The 21,562-nt window shown below is 49.3% G+C and overlaps 1 protein-coding gene across 1 annotated transcript; it reads left to right on the top strand.

Moving 5' to 3' along the window:
• The first annotated feature begins 2,138 nt into the window (after positions 1–2,138).
• Positions 2,139–21,269, top strand: LOC118904229 (GMP synthase [glutamine-hydrolyzing]-like). The gene is given in 4 exon segments (XM_036870146.1): positions 2,139–2,193; positions 19,726–20,047; positions 20,049–21,102; positions 21,105–21,269. Coding segments are annotated over 4 exon segments (1,596 nt in total).
• The last annotated feature ends 293 nt before the right edge of the window (positions 21,270–21,562 follow it).

The following is a 21,562-nucleotide window of genomic DNA, read 5'->3' as shown; positions in this document are numbered from 1 at the left end:
GCGGGTGGAAAGCAACGAGGTGCAGACATCATCCCCTCCCCTCCCCCACCCTAGTTCACATCTGCCCCTCCTCCCTCTCCCACCCAGCTTCTCCCGTGGGGGGCAGAAATATCTCTCTTCGATCCTCAATCACTTCAAACAGTTGTGCAGCTTGGAGGCGCAGGCCCGAGTGACAGAACGTTTTAGACCTAGCAACAGAAAGCAATTATGTGCTGTTTGGCGCTGCCTATAAGTACAATCGGAATTAGAGGGGAGACAAAAATGATTTCAGAATGCCAAGACTGGGTGACTGGTGACAATGCAATGACACGCCTTGCTCCCTCCCTCCTTCCCTCATTTCTTGAGCTTCAGCTGTGCGCCAGATTCTGTGCTGTATCTAAGAGGCGTTCACTATTAGGTGTGGGGTGGAGGTGGGGGAAGGACACACAAATCAGTGTGTTCTGCCAAGAAGAGCTCTGGGGGTGCAGGGAAGTTACTTAACCTCACTAAGCCTTAGCTGCCCCGTCTGCAAAAGTGGAGGGCCACCCCACCTCACAGGACAGCTGTGAGGGAAACACGTGTAGTGGACAGAGCACACGGTCAGCGACGATTAGCTCTCTATTTCTGTCGTAACCAGTAAGTGTTACTCTGTTGGTGGGAATGTAAACTGGTGCAGCCACTATGGAAAACAGTATGGAGGGTCCTCAAAAAATTAAAAATAGAGCTCCCATGTGATCCAGCAATACCACTCCTGGGCATATACCCAGACAAAACTATAATTTGAAAAGATGCATGCACCCCTATGTTCATAGCAGCACTATGTACAATAGCCAGGACATGGAAGCCACCTGAATGTCCATCGACAGGTGAATGGATAAAGAAGATGTGATTATATATACGTGTGTGTGTGTGTGTGTGTGTGTGTGTGTGTGTGTGTGTGTGTAATGGAATACTACTCAGCCATAAAAAAGAATGAAATAATGCCATATGCAGCAACATGGATGGACCTAGAGATTATCATACTAAGTAAGTCAGACAGAGAAAGACAGATACCAGATAATATCACTTTTATGTGGAATCTAAAATATGACACAAATGAACTTATCTACGAAACAGAAACAGACTTACAGACAGAGAACAGACTTGTGGTTGCCAAGGGGGAGTGAGTGGGGGAGAGAAGGATTGGGATTTCAGAATTAGCAGATGTAAACTATTATGGGATAAACAACAACGTCCTACCGTATAGCACAGGGAACTATATTCAATATCCTGTGATAAACCATAATGGAAAAGAATATGAAAAAGTATATATATGTATAACTGAGTCACTTTGCTGTACAGCAGAAATTAACACAACATTGTAAATCAACTATACTTCAATAAAACTAAAAAAAAAGACAAAAAAAAAACAAAAACAATAAGTGTTACTTATAGATACAGTGTACTGAAAAGCTGTGCTTCCACCATGCAACCGCTTTTATTTGAAATTGTCAATGAAACATACATACACACAAACACACACATATCATAAATGCACAGCTTGATGAATTTTCACAATTCCATACCCAGATCGAGAAATAGGACATTACGAGGATCCCCAGGACCCTCCCCCTACTATCTTCCTATTCCTTGCCCCACTCCCAAAGATAACAATTATCTTGACTTGGAACGGCATGGATTAGTTTTGCCTGTTTCTATACTTACCATATAAATGGAATTTCATAGCATGTACTCTTTTTCATCTGAATTCTTTTATTAAACCTTTTGTTCATGGGGGACGGGGGTCATCCATTTTGTGACTGACTTCCCTTTGTCAGTGAACTTTGAAACTGATCATATTTTTATGGAGCTGAGAGCCACAATAACGGCCCACTTCCAGAAACTCTACAGGATCCCACCGGAGTCATTCTGTACACTTATCTTGCCCTTGCTCCCCCATATTTACCCATGAACTGTATTCTGTCTCCTTTGGTGAAGTGTAAGAATGTTTATGACTTGTCTCACATCCCATTTGGAATAATATATTTGGAAAAATAATAATTGAATGGATCCTTAGTTCTTCCTTCCCTAGTCCAAGCTTCCTCTCACTATACAACTGTTTTAGGAAGATGATAATAATGATGATGATGATGATGATGATGATGTTGATGACAGTGATGATGGAAGAGGCAGAGGGGAAGATGGTGCAGATGAAGCTGACGCCGGTGATGACAGGTAACACGTTTTATGTTGCTTCTTATGTACCCGGCCTTATTCTAGCCTCCTGACCTGTACTGACTCATGAAATCTTCATCACAACACACTTCTATCCCCACTTTCAATTAAAGAAACCAAGGCACAGAGAGGCTAAAGTATCTTGCCCAAGGCCATCCAGCTGGAAGGTGGTAAAGCCTGGATTAGAGCCCAGCCTGAGTGGTCTGGTTTTGGAACCCTGCTCTCAGCCAGCAGCCAGTCCGGTCACTGAAGGACAAGGATGTCCTCTGAGCCATTTGTATTGTCATCCCTTTAGAGGCAGTGCTCCTGGCTTGCTCCCCTGATCCTCTGCATCTGTTACCAAAGCACCAATGACAAGCCTCAGTTGCAATCTTGCACAAGTATATGTGTGTGTGCACGTGTGCACGCGCACACACACACACAAACACACACACGATGCTCCTGATTTTAATGCAAATGAGCACATATCACACAGCAGAGCAGTCTCCCTCCACACTTCCCCCTAATCCCACACCAGGTGTAATTATCACTGTCTTTCAGCAGAGCCATAGGCAGCCTTCAGTGGCATCAATAAAGGGAGAATCCCTGCAAATCAAGCTGACCTGCTTACAGAGGAAGAGCCATGGTTGCCTGGGAAGGATGACCAGAGCTGTTATCCTTGGGAGAATTTACCCCGGCCCCACCAGAATTTCCATTCACTGACTTGATCCAGGCTCTTTAGGTACTTATTTCTACACTTCACAGCCATCCCATAAAGCAGGAGTTACCATTTCCACTTTCCAGTTGAGGAAACTGAGGCTCCGATAAGATGCAGTCAATTAATGGAAGCCTGAGCAGTCTGGTTTGATTTGCCGTGAAAAAGGAATCCCAGTGTTTGTTAAGGAGAGGAACACACTGATTTTTTTTTTTTTCCCCCAACAAAATCAAAGGGACTGGGCCCCCAGAGCAGGAGCAAGGGAGGCCTTAGGTTCAGCCCAAGTCACAGTGCAGCGGCAAAGGAAGCTCCCTGGCTGTCTCTCCTCTGAGCAGATCAGGCTCCTCGCCTCCAGGAGATGCCACTGCGAGTGGGAATAACGGTGAAAATATGCGTCGACCTCAGGCTCCCCAGGAAAGCTACTCCCATTCTGGGTCCTTCCTTGGGCTTTAATCCTTCTTACCACTTAATGTCTCAGTAAATCTTGTTGACAACTGGTCTATGCTTTCTCCAAGAGCAGTAAACACCTTGTAATTTACAAATCATTTCATCAATAATTGCCTGCAGAAGAAATGAAGCAACCAAAGGCTGGGTGGCGAGGATGGAGAAGAAAGAAGGACCATCCAATACAAGGGTGCTGTTTAAAGAAACAGAGACAGGCACCCGGGTGCTTGGAAAGGGCTGCCTGTCCTCAGTGACTAATTCCTGTTGTCACGCTTAGAGCAAACGAGTGATGCTGAACGGCCCAGGTGCCTGGCATTTCTCAGTTATTATTTATTTATTTATTTATTATTTTTTTTATTTGTTTTTATTTTTGGCTGTGTTGGGTCTTCGTTTCTGTGCGAGGGCTTTCTCCAGTTGCGGCGAGCGGGGGCCACTCTTCATCGCGGTGCGCGGGCCTCTCACTGTCGCGGCCTCTCCCGTTGCGGAGCACAGGCTCCAGACGCGCAGGCTCAGTAGTTGTGGCTCACGGGCCTAGTTGCTCCGCGGCATGTGGGATCCTCCCAGACCAGGGCTCGAACCCGTGTCCCCTGCATTGGCAGGCAGACTCTCAACCACTGCGCCACCTGGGAAGCCCTCAGTTATTATTTCTAATCCATGTGCCAGCCTGCACAGCCCGCATCATGGTCCCAGCTCTCACACGTATGGGGGCTAAGGCTCACCTGGGGTGAGTAGTCTGTCCAAGGTCAGGCAGCCTGCAGGTGGCAGAGCCAGGATCCAAGCCTAATTCTGGCTGCCTCCAAACCCACGCAGGCTCCCACGGCCGCCTTGGTCTCCAATGGACGATGGTTTTTAAGAGCACTTGACTGCAATCCATGGGAAGATATAGATGTGACATCTCCCTGGGCTGGAAATTGTCCCTTCGCCCCTTGGGATCCCTCTGCCCCAGGAGCTGTAGGGCACTGCGCCCGTGGCTTTCTTGCCCTCTGGCCTCTGGGAGGCTCTGCGAGTGGGTAGCTCCAGCAGGGCATGGAAGGGCGGAGAGTGAAGCTAGGGGTATTTTCCCTCCTGGCTTCCTTCCTGCTGGGTTGCAGCAGGCTGGCTGTCCCTCTATAAAAGGCTGTTGCTCCTCTCAAGGTGGCCTTTTCTATAGGACTCCCCTGTTGGGTTCTGGAAAGCACTCCCTCCCTACGTTCCTTCTGCCTCAGGGGTGGTAACAGCCCTACTGCTGCCAGCCCATGGTCCTGCATCCATGGTTTCCCTATTCTCCACCTTTGTAAACAGTCCGTGAAGCCCGGCGCCAGTTATTCTCATTGAAGTGTGTCCTGTTTCCTCTTGGGACTTGGACTGGCACAGCGACCCAGTACGCATGCGTGCACACACACACACACCTGAAACAAAAGTGTCAAGGAAACTTCCTATTCTGCCATGCCCTACCCTGCCTCACCAAATAATTAAAATTTTTTCATGGCCCGCATTTTGGAAAAGTCCATTTTAGACTACACCCATGGTAGCATCCATAGTGATCATCTAGCCCAATCCTGCCTTTCTGAAAACTGAGGTTAGGAAAAAGAAGTAACTGGTTTACAAGGATGTATTGTACAACACGGGGAATATAGCCAATATTTTATAATAACTATAAATGGAGTATAACTTTTAAAAATTGTAAATCGCTATATTGTACACCTGTAACATATAATATTGTATAGCAACTATACTTCAATTATAAAAAAAAAAAAAAAAAAAAAGTAATTGGTCAAGGAAACTTGCTCCAGGCAAAGTCCGGACTAGAACTCGGATAAGGTGACTGCAGATCCTGCTTGCAGCACCTAGACCAAGTCCTGCTGCCTTTGCTGTGGGGACCCTTGACTCTCCCATGACCTTCTCTCCCAAAGAACTGGCTGGAATATGGTCATCACATTACTAACCAGCTTTCCCTTCTCATTCCTGGTCTTCTCCAAGGCCGCCACTTACTCTCCCACTCATGAATGGCACCACCACGGTCGATGGGAGCCTCGCTCATCGGGGCTGGAAGGAGACCAAGCAATCACTCAGCCCACCCCTCTCATCTTACAGGTGAGGAAGCATGTCACCCAAAACAGGACTCGCCACTAAATCAGCACAGGCCTGATTCACAGCACAGTGGCCGGGATCCAACGTTAGAGAGAGAAAGGAGCGTGGCCTGCATTACGTGCAGTCAGGGAGCACCTCGGGAGTCAGGGAGTGCCCCGCCATGGCTCGCCACAGCTCCCCACACCCTCCAAAGGCAGCAGAATCACGAGGAGTTCACAGTGGAGGGAAGGGGAGCCTGAGGTTTCACCCTGATCATAAGCATCTGGGTTTCCTCCTGAGAAAACCTCCTGGTTTTCCTCCCATAATGGGGAGATGACTCATGACCTTGAAACTGAGCATGACCCTGCAGGGCTCCTGGGCCTGGAAACCTTTCAAACAGTTGCTAATCAGGGAAGTGAGGGGATGCAGAGACAAGGGAGGAGCATCCAAGAAACAACAGGGCAGCCTTGCAGCAGGGCCCTAGCGCTGCCTCAGGGGATACACATAAACATATCTTTGAGCTCTTTACAGATCTAAAACCCCCAACAAATGGAAGATGTCAGCATTCATTCCAGAGAAGATCACAGTTTGATAACCTTGAAAAGCTCATCAGGAGACCACCTGAGACCAGATTGAAGGACTGCAGCAACCCCCCTCCCACTCTGATCCTTATCAGCAACTCCGCCCTTGAACCCTTGCTATAAAACTCCTCACCAAATTCTCCCAGGTTGGGATGCACAGTTTTTCAGGGCACGAGTCCACTGTGTCCCCCTTTGCCTGGCAAAGCAATAAAGCTATTCTTTGCTACTTCACCCAAAACTCCGTCTCTGAGGTTCAATTCGGCACCTGTGCACAGAGGCTGAGTTTCCGGCATCATTCTCAGTGGTTAAATCTCCTCTCCCAGTCCCTGTGGTCATGGCCTCCAAAGTGGGGAGCACAGAGGGTTAGAAAGCAGAATTGAGGGGGGCAGGGAGGAAATATTACAATTCCTATTTGTATTTATTTTTACCTTTAAAAAATGTTTTCCTTCTATTACTTAATGTCATGGCTTTCAGTATTACATGTATAAAACTTACAAATTAATACCCTTATTTTGAGGGTGAGAGGTAAAATGTGTTCATTCTTGGGATACAAATCTGCAAAGGCTCTGCTCTGGGGAACCGGGGACTCTCAGAGTATGGGCTGCATCAGAATCACCCGGGGAGCTCGGTTCAGGGCCCAGGCCAAACCCACTGCAGCAGGTTCCCTGGGTGCAGGGCCAGCAATCTGCATGTCAAGCAAGCTCCCCAGGGAAATCCATGGCCACTAGCCTGTGCAGATGGTCACTCTGGACTTTGCCTCTGCAGCAGTTGGGAAGAACCCACTTAGTCCACAGCCATCCCTCTGTCCCCATCCCCAGAGCTGCGTCTCACAGAGAAATAGGTCCTGGCAGTCCTGTCTTCCACGTGCTGCATACAGGGTGCTTGGCCAAGGGGTAGCACGGGGCTTATGCCCTTGGGATGTGCACCCTGACACGGGAGCTACCTCTCCCTCGAAGAAGGGGCACCTCTTTTCTAGTTTACCCAGAGCTGCCCTGAGGGCTGGCGGTGGCTCTGGGCTGCTCTCCATCTGCCTGCTGGGGGAGACTGACCTTTCACTAGGACCAGACTGGGATCACCACAGCAAGGACAGCCCCTGTGAGGGCAAGAGGGGAAATGTGACTCAGACACACCAAGACCGGCCTAGGGTTAGGGAAACACCCCCAAGTCTGGCCCAGGGTTTAGAAAGAACTTCCTGATGTGAGGGTGTTAAAATGGAAAGTCACGGAAGACCCACCTCAGGAAAAGGAGGAGAGAGAAAAAGATGGGATAGAGAAAAAGCAGATGAGAGAGAATAAGACAGGCAGAGACTGAAAGAGGAGAACAGAGAAACAGACAACTACCCTTGAGGGGTGGGCACAGTGAGGAGTGGGCAGTAGGCACCGTAGCACATCTGCCGGACAGGCAGAGCTGGGGAGAGGGTAGGCGGTGGGTTATGGCTCATTTTAGGAAAAAAATTATGCCCTCTGCTAAGGCAGGAGACAGATGGGCTCCAGGTTAGATATTTACAACTGGCTTCCTGTTCACACTTCCTGGGGTGAGAAGAAGTTGGGCTGCAGGCCAGACATTCATTACCAGCCCCCTGTTTACATTTCTGAAGTAAGAGACAAACAGGCTCCAGGACTACATATTTATGACCTGACTCCTGTCTATATCTCGAGATCTGCACCTCCATATAAAACCCAGCAACAGAAATAGGGTAAATAACCAGATGTTGGACATTTTTATGGCAGGGACAGAGTAGGACTAAACCCTGTTAAAAGATCAAGAGGTCATACATTTCCCATCCTTGGGGCAAGGGAAACATTCTGCACATGCGCAGAAAGGCTCCTTGTAGGTCAAAAAGGAGGGGGCACCACCCCACAATATGTGATGCTAAGGCCATCCCATAGGCCTCTGGGATGAAATCCATCTTGGAAAAAAGTTGCACATGTATGTGGGGGAGGGTCCTAGGGCAGGTCAGGTGTGGAAAAGGAAACCAGATAATTGGCCAAAGGTACACAAAGACCCGGAAGAACTGCCCTATATAAGTGACTTAACGGCCTCTTTACTGCACTCCTCCTCATTAGGGAGAACGCCCACACCCTTTCTCTCCGGGTGGGCATCTCTGCCTTGCTTCTATCTTAACTAAACAAACGGTTTCTCTGTGGGCTCTCCCACCTGTTGTTGCGCTATGTCTCTAAAAATAAACTTTGTACCTGTTTTTACAGTTTTGCCTCCATGAGAAGTGCATTTTTCACTGGGGGCAAGAGCCAGAGGGTGTGGTGGCTAGGATTCCCGGTTTTCATCCCGGTTACATAGGTTCAGTTCCTGGGCAGGGAATTAAGATCTCGCTTCACACCACCGCTCACTTGCTGCCTCTCCGAGATCACCGCAACCCGCCAGTCTGTATATTCCTTCACACTGGCCCAAAGCGGCTGGAGTAGGAGAGGAAGACCAGGGATGCCCAGAGTTTCTGGGACTTTCCCTGGTGAAGGTGAGGAAAAGCATTTTGCACTGTCAATGTTCTTCCATTGGCCACTGGAGCCTGTTTACATTCGTGTTTTAGCATCTGAGCCGTAAATCAGCAAATTACCTGTTGGGCTGTTTTAGCCAGGATGCTTGCTGATGATGACATTTCCACTGCTGATATACACAGGTGGGATTCTCCAGGGTGACTGCTATTATCACATCATCAGGAGTTTATCTTGGGAGCGTTTGGGTTTTGCTGATTTAATAACCAAGCCCTGGTGTCTGTGCCCTCGGGGGAATGTTTAGCCTGATGAAGGGAACTGGCGAGTCCAGCGTCTTCTCCCATAGGTCAGTCCAGAGCTTATTTAAGAGAGAGAAAGTAAAAGGTGCAAGGGGAACGTTTGCTTGTTTCATTGGCCATAGACTTTCCTGGCAATAAGTTGCAGCAAGATAAGGGACCTCTTCAAGGTCATGCATCTTGGCTGGCTGGGTAAGGAAAAGGACTTGGGAAATTCCGGGTGCTTGGTTTTTTAAATGAGTTTGCTGATTTCTCTCAGACTCATCCATCAGCTGATGAATGTCTATTGTTTAACCGATGGTTCCTGCCCAGCTGGCCTGGCTCTCTGCCTGGACACGCTGTGTCTGGATGAAGGCAAAGATGGAGGACTTGCCCTGGGGTCTGGAGTGCCAAAGCCCTTGTATCCAGACCCCCAGGCATAAACCCTGCCCCAAGGTCAGTCAATAAGCCACTGAGCCTCATGGCAGAGAGGTAGCTTGGAGAGAGAACAGGCCACCTCTGCACGAAGGGGGATGGGCAACAGTGCCTGTGTCCCAGCTTGCGCAGGTCCAACACCCTAGTTCCAGACCAGTGATCTGCTGGAGCAGAACCTGTGATTCCTTGCATTTATTCCTGGGGCTTAGCACATGGCTTGACACTCAGCAAATGCTAAGTGCTGGAATGAATGAATGAATGTAGTGACTTGCCCAAGGACACGTAGCTGGTGGTGGCACAGCCAGGATACCCAAGACTAGCGCTGTGCTCCTTATACCCCCCCCCACTGTCTACCAAAGGGTTAAGTACACAGGCGTCTGGCCCCAGACCCCTGGAGTCTGAGTCCTGGTTTATTTCCTAGCTGCGAGGTGGCTGTGGAGGCATGCCTCTCGGATCCCTCTTCAAGGAGGAATTTCCTGTTCAGTGACAGGAGGGCAGTTAGCTGAAAGCCTCTGGTTATAGCACCTTCAGGGGCCACCTCAGTTCTGGAGCTCAGGCCAGTTCCTCCCAGTCAGGGCCAGCCAATGACCCAGCATGGCAGGTGCTGGGGCCTGGCCATTTCTGCCCAGAGCCGGATTCGTCTAATGGGCGGTCTGCTGGGGAGCTCCCCATTGGGCGGCCTGAGATGCTGCCATTGTGCATGACCTGGTGAATGGTGGTCTGAGGCATTCCTGCGCCCTTCCCTCCCCCAGCTTGCAGGTCTGCATTATGGTCTGAAGGCTCTCTCTGCCCAAGGACCATAGTTTGTTATGTAATAAATATGATGATACTGCCCAGGGATAACTGATTCCATCACCTGGACCACAGTGATTGCTGGGGGAGGGAACTAGAGGGAATACATAACCCAGTTTGGGCCAATGAGTTATGAGATGTTTGAGGGGGGGCTTCTCCAAAGCTCCTTCTTCTTTTATAAGAACCTCTCAGAGAGAAGCTGTTTATCTCCAGATGTTTCTGTAGCCACCAATGTGGTGGGATTGGGGGGAGGGTGGTCAGAAGAGAAAACTGACCCAGGAGTAGAGTGGAGCCCAGGGAATCACAACAAAATGGGGCCAGAGTCCTGCTGACAAGGAGAACCCCTGGATCAAACCATGCCTGAAGCCAGAGACTTTTCAATAATCTGAACTTTTCAATAATTCAGTCAATTATATCACCTAAGACCAAGCTAAGTGTTCTATCTATCACTGACAATGAAAATAATCCTGATTCAATTAGGGAACAAAAAAAAAAGAGGGATCACCCACCCACCACCCCAGGCCAGGTCACAAAGAAATGAATCTCTGATGGTAAAATTTCAAGCATATGAATGGCAAGGAAATCTCAGGAAGAGGTTTGGGGACAGAGGATTCAGCAGATGTTCCCCAACCCAGATTTCATAGGCAGTGGATGCTCCAGGATCCACCTGTGGCCTGAGAGCTGGATAGACAGAGGCCAGGGTTACAGTGGTGGTATTCCCACCAAGTGGGAAACCAACCAACCCCCTGGGGCAAGAAGAGAGGAGAGCCAGTTCATCTTCCCACACAAACACACACACCCAAAATGAGAGGAGGGAACAAGGGCTGACCTGCGTAGGGAGTCAGAGTAAACCCCACGGTACGTCTGACATCCAGGGTGAGTTCAGGGTTAACTAGAACTATTCCAACACATTGCCCAGCATCCACGGATCCTAATCTTTACCCCTCTGCCCCCAACTCCAAAGGCCCAGTGCCCCCACCCCTTGGCTCAGCTTCCTCTCCCAAATGTCATGCAAATTGCCCTGCAGAAGTCTTTGACAGGTCCTGCTGAGCTAACTGCCCGGAAAATGCCTAAAACATGGACTGTCTCAATCAAAAGGAGAAAGATGCGCAGCTGATTAGGCCTGCGTTATTTGACCAAGTGTGCTGGCTTAATAGCAATTAATGACAGGGTGCGGAGGGCAGAAATGTCATTACCATTATCGACATCTTCTCTTTGTGGGAGGTGGCTGTGGGTGATGGGAATCTGAGAACCCGATCAAAGATAACGAAGTTCATCTTTCAAGCCAGGGCTGGGTGAGGGGGTCCTTCCTCAGGCTGGGAAAGGGGATCACAGGCCACACCCGGTGGCTTTTGAGGGACACACCAGTCCAGGGCTGCCAGCTGGCCTGACCCTGAAGGTGGTTCAAATTCTGGCGTGGGCTCTGCGCCGTGAAGTGACGGTCGAGGTGAGGATGTGGCTGTGGTCCTAGCTCTGCCCTGATGCATCAGGTGAGCCTGGACTAAGTCACCTTACCTAGGACTCAATCCTCCCTCTGTTAATGAGGGGTGGTTCTGGAATCAGTGTTTCTCAAAACAGGGGTCTGTGGGCACTTGGGGTGGTCAAGGACCAGTCCACACATTGCCGCAGGGGGCACATTCACTAGGAATCCCCATTGCCCCCCAACCCCGCAAGATGGCCCCAGCCACTGTGACAACCCAAAACCACACACTCATATCTCAACACATCCCCCAGGGAGACAGTGCCACCCCTGGCTCTGGACCACTCTCCGGTAGCTTTCCTGAACAGCTGGGTGGCCTCCCTGTACCTCAGTGTCCGCATTTCAGAAATGGGGATTATAACGTGCCTGCCTCATTGGGCTATGAAGATTAAATGAGAGACTGCTTATAAAAATGAAGAATGGTGCCTGGCACACAGAACAATAAGCATTACCCACGTGATCAATGTACGGAGCCCCCTCCCAAGTATCTATTATCCAATTTCAATCCTACACAGTACATGCCATTATTCTCATTTTATATCTGGGAAAACGGAGGACCTGAGAGGTGAAATAACTCGACCGATTTCAACAATGGCTCAGTGTGACTTCCCAGCCTGGCCTCTTAACGGCCCAGTTGCGGGGGACATGACAAGGCCAGGCACTTACTGGCGTCTGTTATAGGATGTCTGTACTGTGGGGCTGGAGAAAGTCAGGACAGGGCCTGGGGCTGATCACCGTCAATTCCAGAAGACAGACTGGAGGTGAGGGCCTTCCTGAATCTGCCCAGCTACATGCTTCTCTGGTACCCTGTCTGTAAATCCAAAATTCAGGTCAAGGAGGTTTTCTCCTTGCTTGCTTAAGATGGTTCTAAGGGACAGGACACGAGGGGCTGAGCTCAGGGGACCAGGTCTGCAATAGCAAGGCTGGGGGCAGGGAGTCCAGAGCGTGGCTGGAGAGGCGGGCAGTCGGGGGTGGCTGCAGGAAGGGCATCGCGCTGGCAGGACACTTCCTCCTTGATATCCTGGGGCAGCAGAGGAAGGTGGGCAGGGGACAGAGCCCAGAGCCCACACCACACAGAAGCCACAGAAAGCTCTGGGAGACCCCACGGGATGGCAGTCCGCCCCTTCCCTGCGAGCTCCCGCTCCTCAGCGTCTATGAGGCCCTGCCTCACCTCCAAGTGCCCACCGCCCAACCTCTGACCTCATCTTGTGCCACTATGTCCAGACACCCTGACCTTTCTTTTCCTCCCACCTCAGGGCCTTTGCCCTGTGGTTGGTCCTGCCTGTAATGTTTTTCACCCAGACTTTCCCACGCCTGTCTCCTCCTTATTGCTGGATCTCGCAGCTCAGAAACGCCTTCCCAAAACACCCCAGGTGAACCAGTCACACAACCCTGCTTCATAGCACTTAGCAACGGCAAGAATTGTTTGCTGTTTATCAGTATAATGTTCTGAGAGCCTAGAACAGTGTCTGGCACTAAATAGGTCCTCGGTCAATATCAAATGAATGAATGAAGGACGGAGACACACTTTCCGATGGCAGGGAAACTTCGGTCTGAGGGGAGACACAGGCCCGTCCTCAGGGAGCCCCAGTCTGAGGGGAGACACGGCCCCGTCCTCGGGGAGCCCCGGTCTGAGGGGAGACACAGTTGTTTTTCTTGCGGCAACAGTTATCAGCAAGTACTAACCAAATACATGATCCTTGCCGGCAGTGTGGCTGAGGAGCCACATGCTTACGGGACTGTCAGGGAAGATTCCCACAGGAAGCTGCCTCTGAAAACTGGAGCCCCCACATCTTAGACCCATCAAAGGGGTCTCTCCCTAGTGGACCAACACTGTCCTTTTAAATCAGAGCCAATCAAAGTGGTCATGCTCAGATGTGGCTGGTGAGTGTGATTAGTGACAAACCCCAGAGATCTCTCACCACAGGTCCAGACACACCTATGTGACCACTCCTTTTTGCAGTATAAATACTTGTCTGCCTCTTGATTGGAGAAAAATGTGGTCACAGGCCACCCTCTGCTTGGAACTTCTCCCCTCTTCTCTGAGCTCATGTCCTATCTGTATCCCCATTTATAGACTCCAGGACCATGGAATGGGATGCAGGGCACAGCTCACATTGCAGTCTGCCAGTGGCTGTGCTTAGCAGCACTGATAAACTCCCAGAGTCTCAGGACTGAAAGGGACATCAGAAAGCCTAAAGCACAGTCACTCAACTTTAAAATGAAGCGCCTGAGGCTGCTGGTGGAGACAGGCTTTTCCAAGGCCATGCAGTGGTGCCTCAGTGAAATGGCTGGGCCGTGGACCCACAGCTCTTGGCTCTCAGAACGGCACCATGAGGTGTCCTCTGCCGTCCTCCCTCCCCTCCTCTAGGACTCTCAGAACACCCCCTTCCCTCCCCTTCAGCACATCCTGTGCGCCCACCCTGGTTCTGTGCTCTCATTCAGACTCAGTACATGCCATGCTTTGGGGTCTTCCTAGGTAAATCACATCACCAAGCTGTGGCACCCATCACTGGTCCGCTCAGAGTTGGGGGGCCCCCGCCAGAGTGGGTCCGCATCTGTACAACGGTTAGTAATAGGGTGAAGGGAATGACGAGGAGGTGGGGAGGACCCCCATGTCTCCTGGCAGAGTAAAAACACAGAGTCAGACACACTTGGGTAGGAACTGCTCTGTCCCCGACTCTGCCCCTTGCCAGGGGTGTGACCTTGGGTGGTTCACTCAGCCCTTCTGGGCTCCAGATGTCTCGACTATAAAGGGGGGTAAAAATAACCCTCATTTCTCCCCCCACCCCTCACCCCAGCCTAGTCAGGATTACATAAGGTAATTGATGTGAGGGACCGAGCTTGGCTCACGCCATAGCTGCACCTGCCCCTCGGAAACAAGCCCTCCTCCTGGAAGCCTTTCTCAGCCTCTGTTCTGCATGTGTGTTATGGCTCTTTCCCGTGGAAGCCGTTTAAAGGCAGGAACTGCTACTGGGAAGAGAGAAAATCTTTGGCACAGCTCGGCCATTACCAGAGATGTTTAACCAGCCCGCGTTCAAGGCAGAAGGACGTGCATGAAAGCGTTTTATCTTCCTCCCACAAAGGGAGAGCAGAGCCCTGTGCCAAGCCGAAATGAAGGCTTGATTTTTTAAAATAGACATTTAGGATTCACTGATGCTTTGCTAACCCCCAGTCAAATCACGACATCAAGGAAAGAAAAACTCCATTTTCTGCTAAGATGCTGAAATGGCCCTTTCCAATTAGGCGGTGGGCTCTGGGAGGGGGAGCTCAGGCAGGCGGCCCAGAGCCGTGTCTGCTCATCTGTGTGTTTCTGGGTCTGTGAGCACCTGGGAGCTGAGCGCACGCGTCCTGGGTGAGGGGGCTGGCCTCCAAGCCATCCTGCCCTCTGGGTCTCCCACCAGGCTGGGTCCCTGGTTGTCCCTGGGAGGGATGTGAGACCTGTTCATTAACAGTCACTTACATGTTTTGCATATATCAGTAGGTCTGATCATCTACTTTGAATTAGCAAAGACCAGGACTCTCACAAAATTGCCCACAAAACACGACTACGTGCTAATAACACCATCCATCTGAAACCCACCATTCCCCAGCTCCCCATGGCTCCCTGTCTGTCAAGAGAACACAGACTCGTCTATTAAGACTCAGCCCAAGGGCGGTAATTAAAGCAACAACGACAAACACTTGTATGTCCCTTTTGCTGTCAGTCACCGCTCTAGCTGCTTTCCGCATATTAACTCATTTCATCTTCACGTAACTGTGATGCTTCAAGAATGGCCACAAATCCTTCCCACTCCTCCCACTGGAGAGTTTGAGTCTAAGTCTTCTCACTTTGAACCTGGGCAGGCCCTGGGTCCACTTGACGAGTACAATGTGGTGGAAGTGATACTGTGCCAGTTTCTAGACCAGACCTGAAGACACTAGCAGCTTCCACCTCCATCTCTTGGTGCACTCTCTTTGGCAGCCCTGGGCCTCCATGGAAGGAGTCAGACTAGTCCAAGACTGCCATGCTGGAGGGACCACATCCACGTGCTTTAGTGGACAGTCCCAGCTGGACCCGGCCTTTCAGCCATCCTGGCCGAGGTGCCAGACACGTGAGTGAAGCCATCTGGGACCTTCCAGCTGAAGTACCATTGAGTGACCTCAGCTGATGCCACGTGGAGCAAAAGCACCAAGCAGCCAAGCCCTGCCTGAGTAACTGCCCACAACATCATGAGGTATAATAAAATGGCAGGAGTACTTTGTTAGGCAGCAGTAGATAACCAGGACAACCTTCTGAGGCAGGTCCAATGGAATACCGTTTGACAGCTGAGAAAACTGAGACACAGAGAAGTTAAATAGTTTGCCCATGATCACACGGCTAATAAGGGATGAAGCCAGGATTCAAAACCCAGACAGCGTGGTCCCAAAGTCCATGCTCCCTCTTCTCTGAACCCTAAATTGACTACTATTCCACTGTCCTAACATCTCTTGAACTTACCCATTGGTAAATCTTCTCCCCTACTGGATGCAAAGGCTACTGAAAGGCAGATGCCAGTTCTTAGTCAATGCATAGCCCTGTCCTGGGACAGAGGAAGAGTGCTCAGTGTTTGCTGAGAGTGGAGGGGGGTGGGGAGTAGATAGATCGATGGACTGATGGGTGGACAGATGAATGGGCTTGGAGAGGAGAGAGCCTGGAGAACGTGGAGGAGCTAGAACTGTTTGGGGTGCGGGCTTAACAGAGGTGCCATGTGAGGATCAGCATGAGGGAAGCAGAGGGGTGCAGAGACTTGACTAACTGTGTGGCTCTCCACCCTCTCTTCTCCAGGCCTCACTGAGAGTCACTCTTTGAGGCTAAAGATTAATTCTGAAAAGCACTTCTATTTTAGTGTTATATGTTGCCTCCATTCTTTTTTTTCCCCCAGCACAATTTTAACAAGGACCAAAAACTTCCACTAATAGATATGTCACGTGCCTGAAATGTCTAGTCACCAGCTGAACACTAATTGTACCTCTGAATGTCCTGGTAGCCCAGGCAAAAGGGGAAATACATTGTAGTTAAGAGTTCTCATCTGGGGGAGATTTGCTGACCTCTTAGATCCAGAACCAGCAACCCCAATAACCACCTTGCAGAAGGCTCACCTCTGACCCTCCACACTCAGCCTCTGGACGCACGCACCCCATGTGTTCACCACCAGTCCGCCCTGAATGCAGTGGTGCTTCTTCCTAACTCCTCCTCTGCTGTTCTCAAAAGGGCACGGGCTTGAGTTCATTCATCTCTCAACCATGAATCCTCAGCTCTGCAGATGCTGTGCTTCTTGCCAGAATAGTCAGTGACCGCGAGGTCTTCCAAACCTCTGGAAACTTCTGGAGAAACAAGAGTCTCTGGGCTCCTGCCACCAGCACTCTTCTCTTTAAGATTCCAGGCAAACAAGAGGATTTCTATTATCTTGTCCAAGAGTATTTTTCCGGGAAGAGTGGTTAGGCTGAACCTCAATGGAAATTTCCACTGGGGCTTTTCTGTTCTCTGGAACCCATTACACAGAGCAGCATTAAATTTACAGGATGCAATCCCTTAGATGTGGATGGTTAGGTTATACAGTTCACAGGAGCAGATAAAAAGAGGCCAAGAGGGGCTTCCCTGGTGGCGCAGTGGTTAAGAATCTGCCTGCCAATGCAGGGGACACGGGTTCGAGCCCTGGTCTGGGAAGATCCCACATGCCACGGGGCAACTAAGCCCGTGAGCCACAACTACTGAGCCTGCGCGTCTGGAGCCTGTGCTCCGCAACAAGAGAGGCCGCGATAGTGAGAGGCCCGCGCACCGCGATGAAGAGTGGCCCCCACTTGCCGCAACTGGAGAAAGCCCTCACACAGAAACGAAGACCCAACACAGCCATAAATAAATAAATAAGTAAGTAAGTAAGTAAGTAAGTAAGTAAGTAAGCCAAGAGACTCATCTGGAGAGATGAAAGTTCTCCTGCAAAGAGGGTGGTCTCTGCTCAGAGTTCAGAAAGAGAAGTCTGTCCTTCCAGGAGGGTTTTATTGCATAGATGGTTCTTACAAAGGATGCTGGATAACATAACAGTTGACCCAGAGATGTTCATTGTCTCATTAACCTCCTGAGAGTGACCAGGACAGCAAATTCTGAGCTACTTAGAGAGAGCGTCCAGAACAACCAGGCACAGCGGTCACCCCTCCTGCCCTGCCCCCACCAGCCTCTACCACTTGGCTTTACTCAAGGCAGGTAATGAACAGACTTGAGGAAAATGCTTACTCCCAAGCCAGATGCCACATTCACTCTACCAGGTCTCCTCTCTGCCACCTCCCACCGTGCGCACGCACACACAATTTCCCCAGTCTCTGTGTTCATGGAACTAATCTACTTTACTACCACCTTGAGGAACGTGTGAATCACTGAGCAAAGACAGAGAGACAGCTGAAGATAAGTTATTTTTGGAAGGTTGTCATTTTGAAGCCCCAAAGGCAGGCTTCTCCAGGGTGGGTGAGGCTGAGGAAGAGGACAGGCAGGTTGGGCCATTTTCTCTTCCCTGAACAGCCCTTTCTCCCCCACACTCTGGACCTTTGCACTGTCTGTTCCCTCCATCTGGGATGCCCTCTTCTGATCTCCATCTTTTCCTGGTAAAATGCCATCTGTCTCTCTCGAGCCCCAGACATTCCTGATCTCCCCACCCCAGCATAAGCTCCCCGACCTTAGGGCCCTTACCTCTCACGTCATAGAGTTGCTTCATGGTAAACAGTGTAGACTCTGGAGCCAGTGGCCCCGGCTCAACTTAAGACTGCTACTTACTAGTTGTGTAATAGGGAAGGACAAATCTGACTCCATATTGGATCTGTTTCTTTTACTTTCACCTTTGTATTCCATTGCTTTTGCTACAAGAATGTTGCCTGTAGCTTGAAATATACAGGATAGCCCATTCTCAAGGCTCTGACCTTTAAAGGTATAACACTTTTCCATTCATATAGAGATAAAAAGTTGCAGAACAGACAATAACATTTGTTTTGTTAGAGGTTTATGGGAACATCCTGACTGGACCTACAGGGACAGCTGCAAAGAACAAAGGATTCTGACACCAAGAGGTCTGCAGCAATCAATCATACCCCCTCCCCTTTTACTATAAGAGAAGCCTGAATTCTAACGAGAGTAAGATGGTTCTCTGCGATGCTAGTCTATCATCTTCTCCATTTGCTGGCTTTCTGAATAAAATCACTATTCCTTGTCCCAACAACTCGTTTCTCAGTTTATTGGCCTGTCATGCGGCGAGCAGTACAAGTTTGGACTTGGTAACAGCTGTGCAGCTTTGTGCAAGTTACTGAATCTCTCTGTGCTTTAGATGCCCCTTCCATGAGATGAGGAAGATAACCATGTCTACCTGATTAGGGCTGTTGAGAGAATTTTAAAAGCAATGACTGTAAATTGCTGTCATTATCATTATCCCTGGGGACTGCATGCTCAAGGCTGGGGGGCACTCAAAGGAGCTTGGAATGCCTCCTGAACTGCAGTGTGGGAATAAGGAATTGGCTGCAGTCCGCTAGGGAAGTGGGGATTGAGAGACAATAATGCAGTCGGGGCAGCTCCAGGAGTAACACGGGGGCCCAGGGACGTGGTGGGGCTGGAGGTCCTGCCCAGCACACCCTGACTGCCTCCACCACACCCTGAGATCTTCCTCAGCACCAGCCCCCATCTCCTCCTCCAGACTCGGGGACCATCTGAGAGCAGACTTGAAAGGCAGCTCCTGCCTCAGATCTGCTCTGCAGGGAGTTGCAGCATTGGTAGGCTGGAAAATGTCCACAGTCCACTCTTTGGAGGAGAGGAGGAGCAGCTGTGATTTACAGTGTCTGCCAACTTCCAAGGTGTAAATACTCCCAGCATGGCGGGTTTCAAGCTCCTGACACGATGTCACTGAATGCAGAGTTGAGAATGGATAGGCAGTTCCCTCTGTTACACGGCAATTTCACTATATGCCCATGATAGATGTAAATAACCTGAAGCGCATGGATCAGAGTAAAATACACAGAATTAGAATGTAGCTAAATAATGACAAAGTAATAGGTTTCAAACATATATTACATTCCTTTTTGATATTATAATTTAATATAATTTTAAATCATGGTTATGTTTAAAAAGTAGCTGTCAGGATGCCTGAAACGGTTGGTTGTTTGGCCTGAGGCGACCCAGCACTGGAGCCTACCCAGGCTCTTTGGTGGGGCTAATGGCAGACTCTGGGAGGGCTCAAGCCAAGGAGTACTTCCCAGAACTTCTGCTGCCAGTGTCCTTGTCCCCACGGTGAGCCACAGCCACCCCCCGCCTCTGCAGGAGACCCTCCAACACTAGCAGGTAGAGCAAATGAATCTAAAAAGTTATATGGGGTCCAGTTCCACCCTGAAGTTGGCCTTACAGAAAATGGGAAAGTAATACTGAAGAATTTCCTCTTCGACATAGCTGGGTGCAGTGGGACCTTCACTGTGCAGAACAGAGAACCTGAGTGCATTCAAGAGATCAAAGAGAGGGTCGGCACATCAAAAGTTTTGGTTTTGCTCAATGGTGGAGTAGACTCAACAGTTTGTACAGCTTTGTTGAATCGTGCTTTGAACCAAGATCAAGTCATTGCTGTGCACACTGATAATGGCTTTATGAGAAAATGAGAATGTCAAAGTCAAAAAGCTTGGAATTCAAGTCAAAGTGATAAATGCTGCTCATTCTTTCTACGATGGAACAACAACTCTAATATCAGATGAAGACAGAACTCCACGAAAGAGAATTAGCAAAACCTTAAATATGACTACGAGTCCTGAGGAGAAAAGAAAAACCATGGGGGATACTTTTGTTAAGATTGCCAATGAAGTAATTGGAGAAATGAACCTGAAACCAGAGGAGGTTTTCCTTGCCCAAGGTACTTTATGGCCTGATCTAATTGAAAGTGCCTCCCTTGTTGCAAGTGGCAAAGCTGAACTCATCAAACCCCATCATAACGACACAGAGCTTATCAGAAAGTTGAGAGAGGAGGGAAAAGTCATAGAACTTTTGAAAGATTTTCATCAAGATGAAGTAAGGATGTTAGGCAGAGAACTTGGACTTCCAGAAGAGTTCGTTTCCAGGCATCCACCCCCAGGTCCAAGCCTGGCAATCAGAGTAATATGTGCTGAGGAACCTTATATTTGTAAGGATTTTCCTGAAACCAACAATATTTTGAAAATAGTAGCTGATTTTTCTGCAAGCATTAAAAAGCCACATACACTATTACAGAGAGTCAAAGCCTGCACAACAGAAGAGGATCAGGAGAAGCTGATGCAAATTACAAGTCTGCATTCACCGAATGCCTTCCTGCTACCAATTAAAACTGTGGGTGTGCAGGGTGACTGTTGTTCTTATAGTTATATGTGTGGAATCTCCAGTAAGGATGAGCCTGACTGGGGATCTTCTATTTTCCTGGCTAGACTTATACCTCGCATGTGTCACAATATTAACAGAGTTGTCTATATATTTGGCCCACCAGTTAAAGAACGTCCTACAGATGTTACCCCCACCTTCTTGACAACAGGGGTGCTCAGTACTTTACGCCCAGCTGATTTTGAGGCCCGTAACATTCTCGGGGAGTCTGGGTATGCTGGGAAAATCAGCCAGATGCCGGTGCTTTTGCCACCTTTACATTTTGATCCGGACCCACTTCAGAAGCAGCCTTCCTGCCAGAGATCCATGGTTATTACTTTTGATTTATTACTAGTGATTTCATGACTGGTATACCTGCAACCCCTGGCAATGAGATCCCTGTAGAGGTGGTGTTAAAGATGGTCACTGAGATTAAGAAGATTCCTGGTATTTCTCGAAATACGTATGACTTAACATCAAAGCCCCCAGGAACTACTGAGTGGGAGTAATAAACTTCTTGTTCTACTTAAAAAAAAAAAAAAAAAAAAGATGCCTGAAACTTCAGCAATTGGTTCTCCCCTCATTAGTAACCCTGATACTCTTTGTAGCACATACCTACCTCAGGACCTTTGCACCTACAGTCCCCCCCCCCCACATGGTATGTTCTTTCCCCAGATAAGCCTGTGATTCCTTCCCCACTTCCTTTAGCTCCAGCTCAAGCACCACTTTGTCACTTATTCAAAGATATTCTCTGGCCATTCTATATAAATAGCAGCACCCTTTCCCTCAGCCCTTCCTAACC

The sequence above is a fragment of the Balaenoptera musculus genome, chromosome 11 (genome assembly GCF_009873245.2).
Source record: "Balaenoptera musculus isolate JJ_BM4_2016_0621 chromosome 11, mBalMus1.pri.v3, whole genome shotgun sequence".
Taxonomy (NCBI): Eukaryota; Metazoa; Chordata; class Mammalia; order Artiodactyla; family Balaenopteridae; genus Balaenoptera; species Balaenoptera musculus.
Note: the sequence above shows the minus strand (reverse complement) of the source record. Positions and strands in the feature narration are given on the sequence as shown.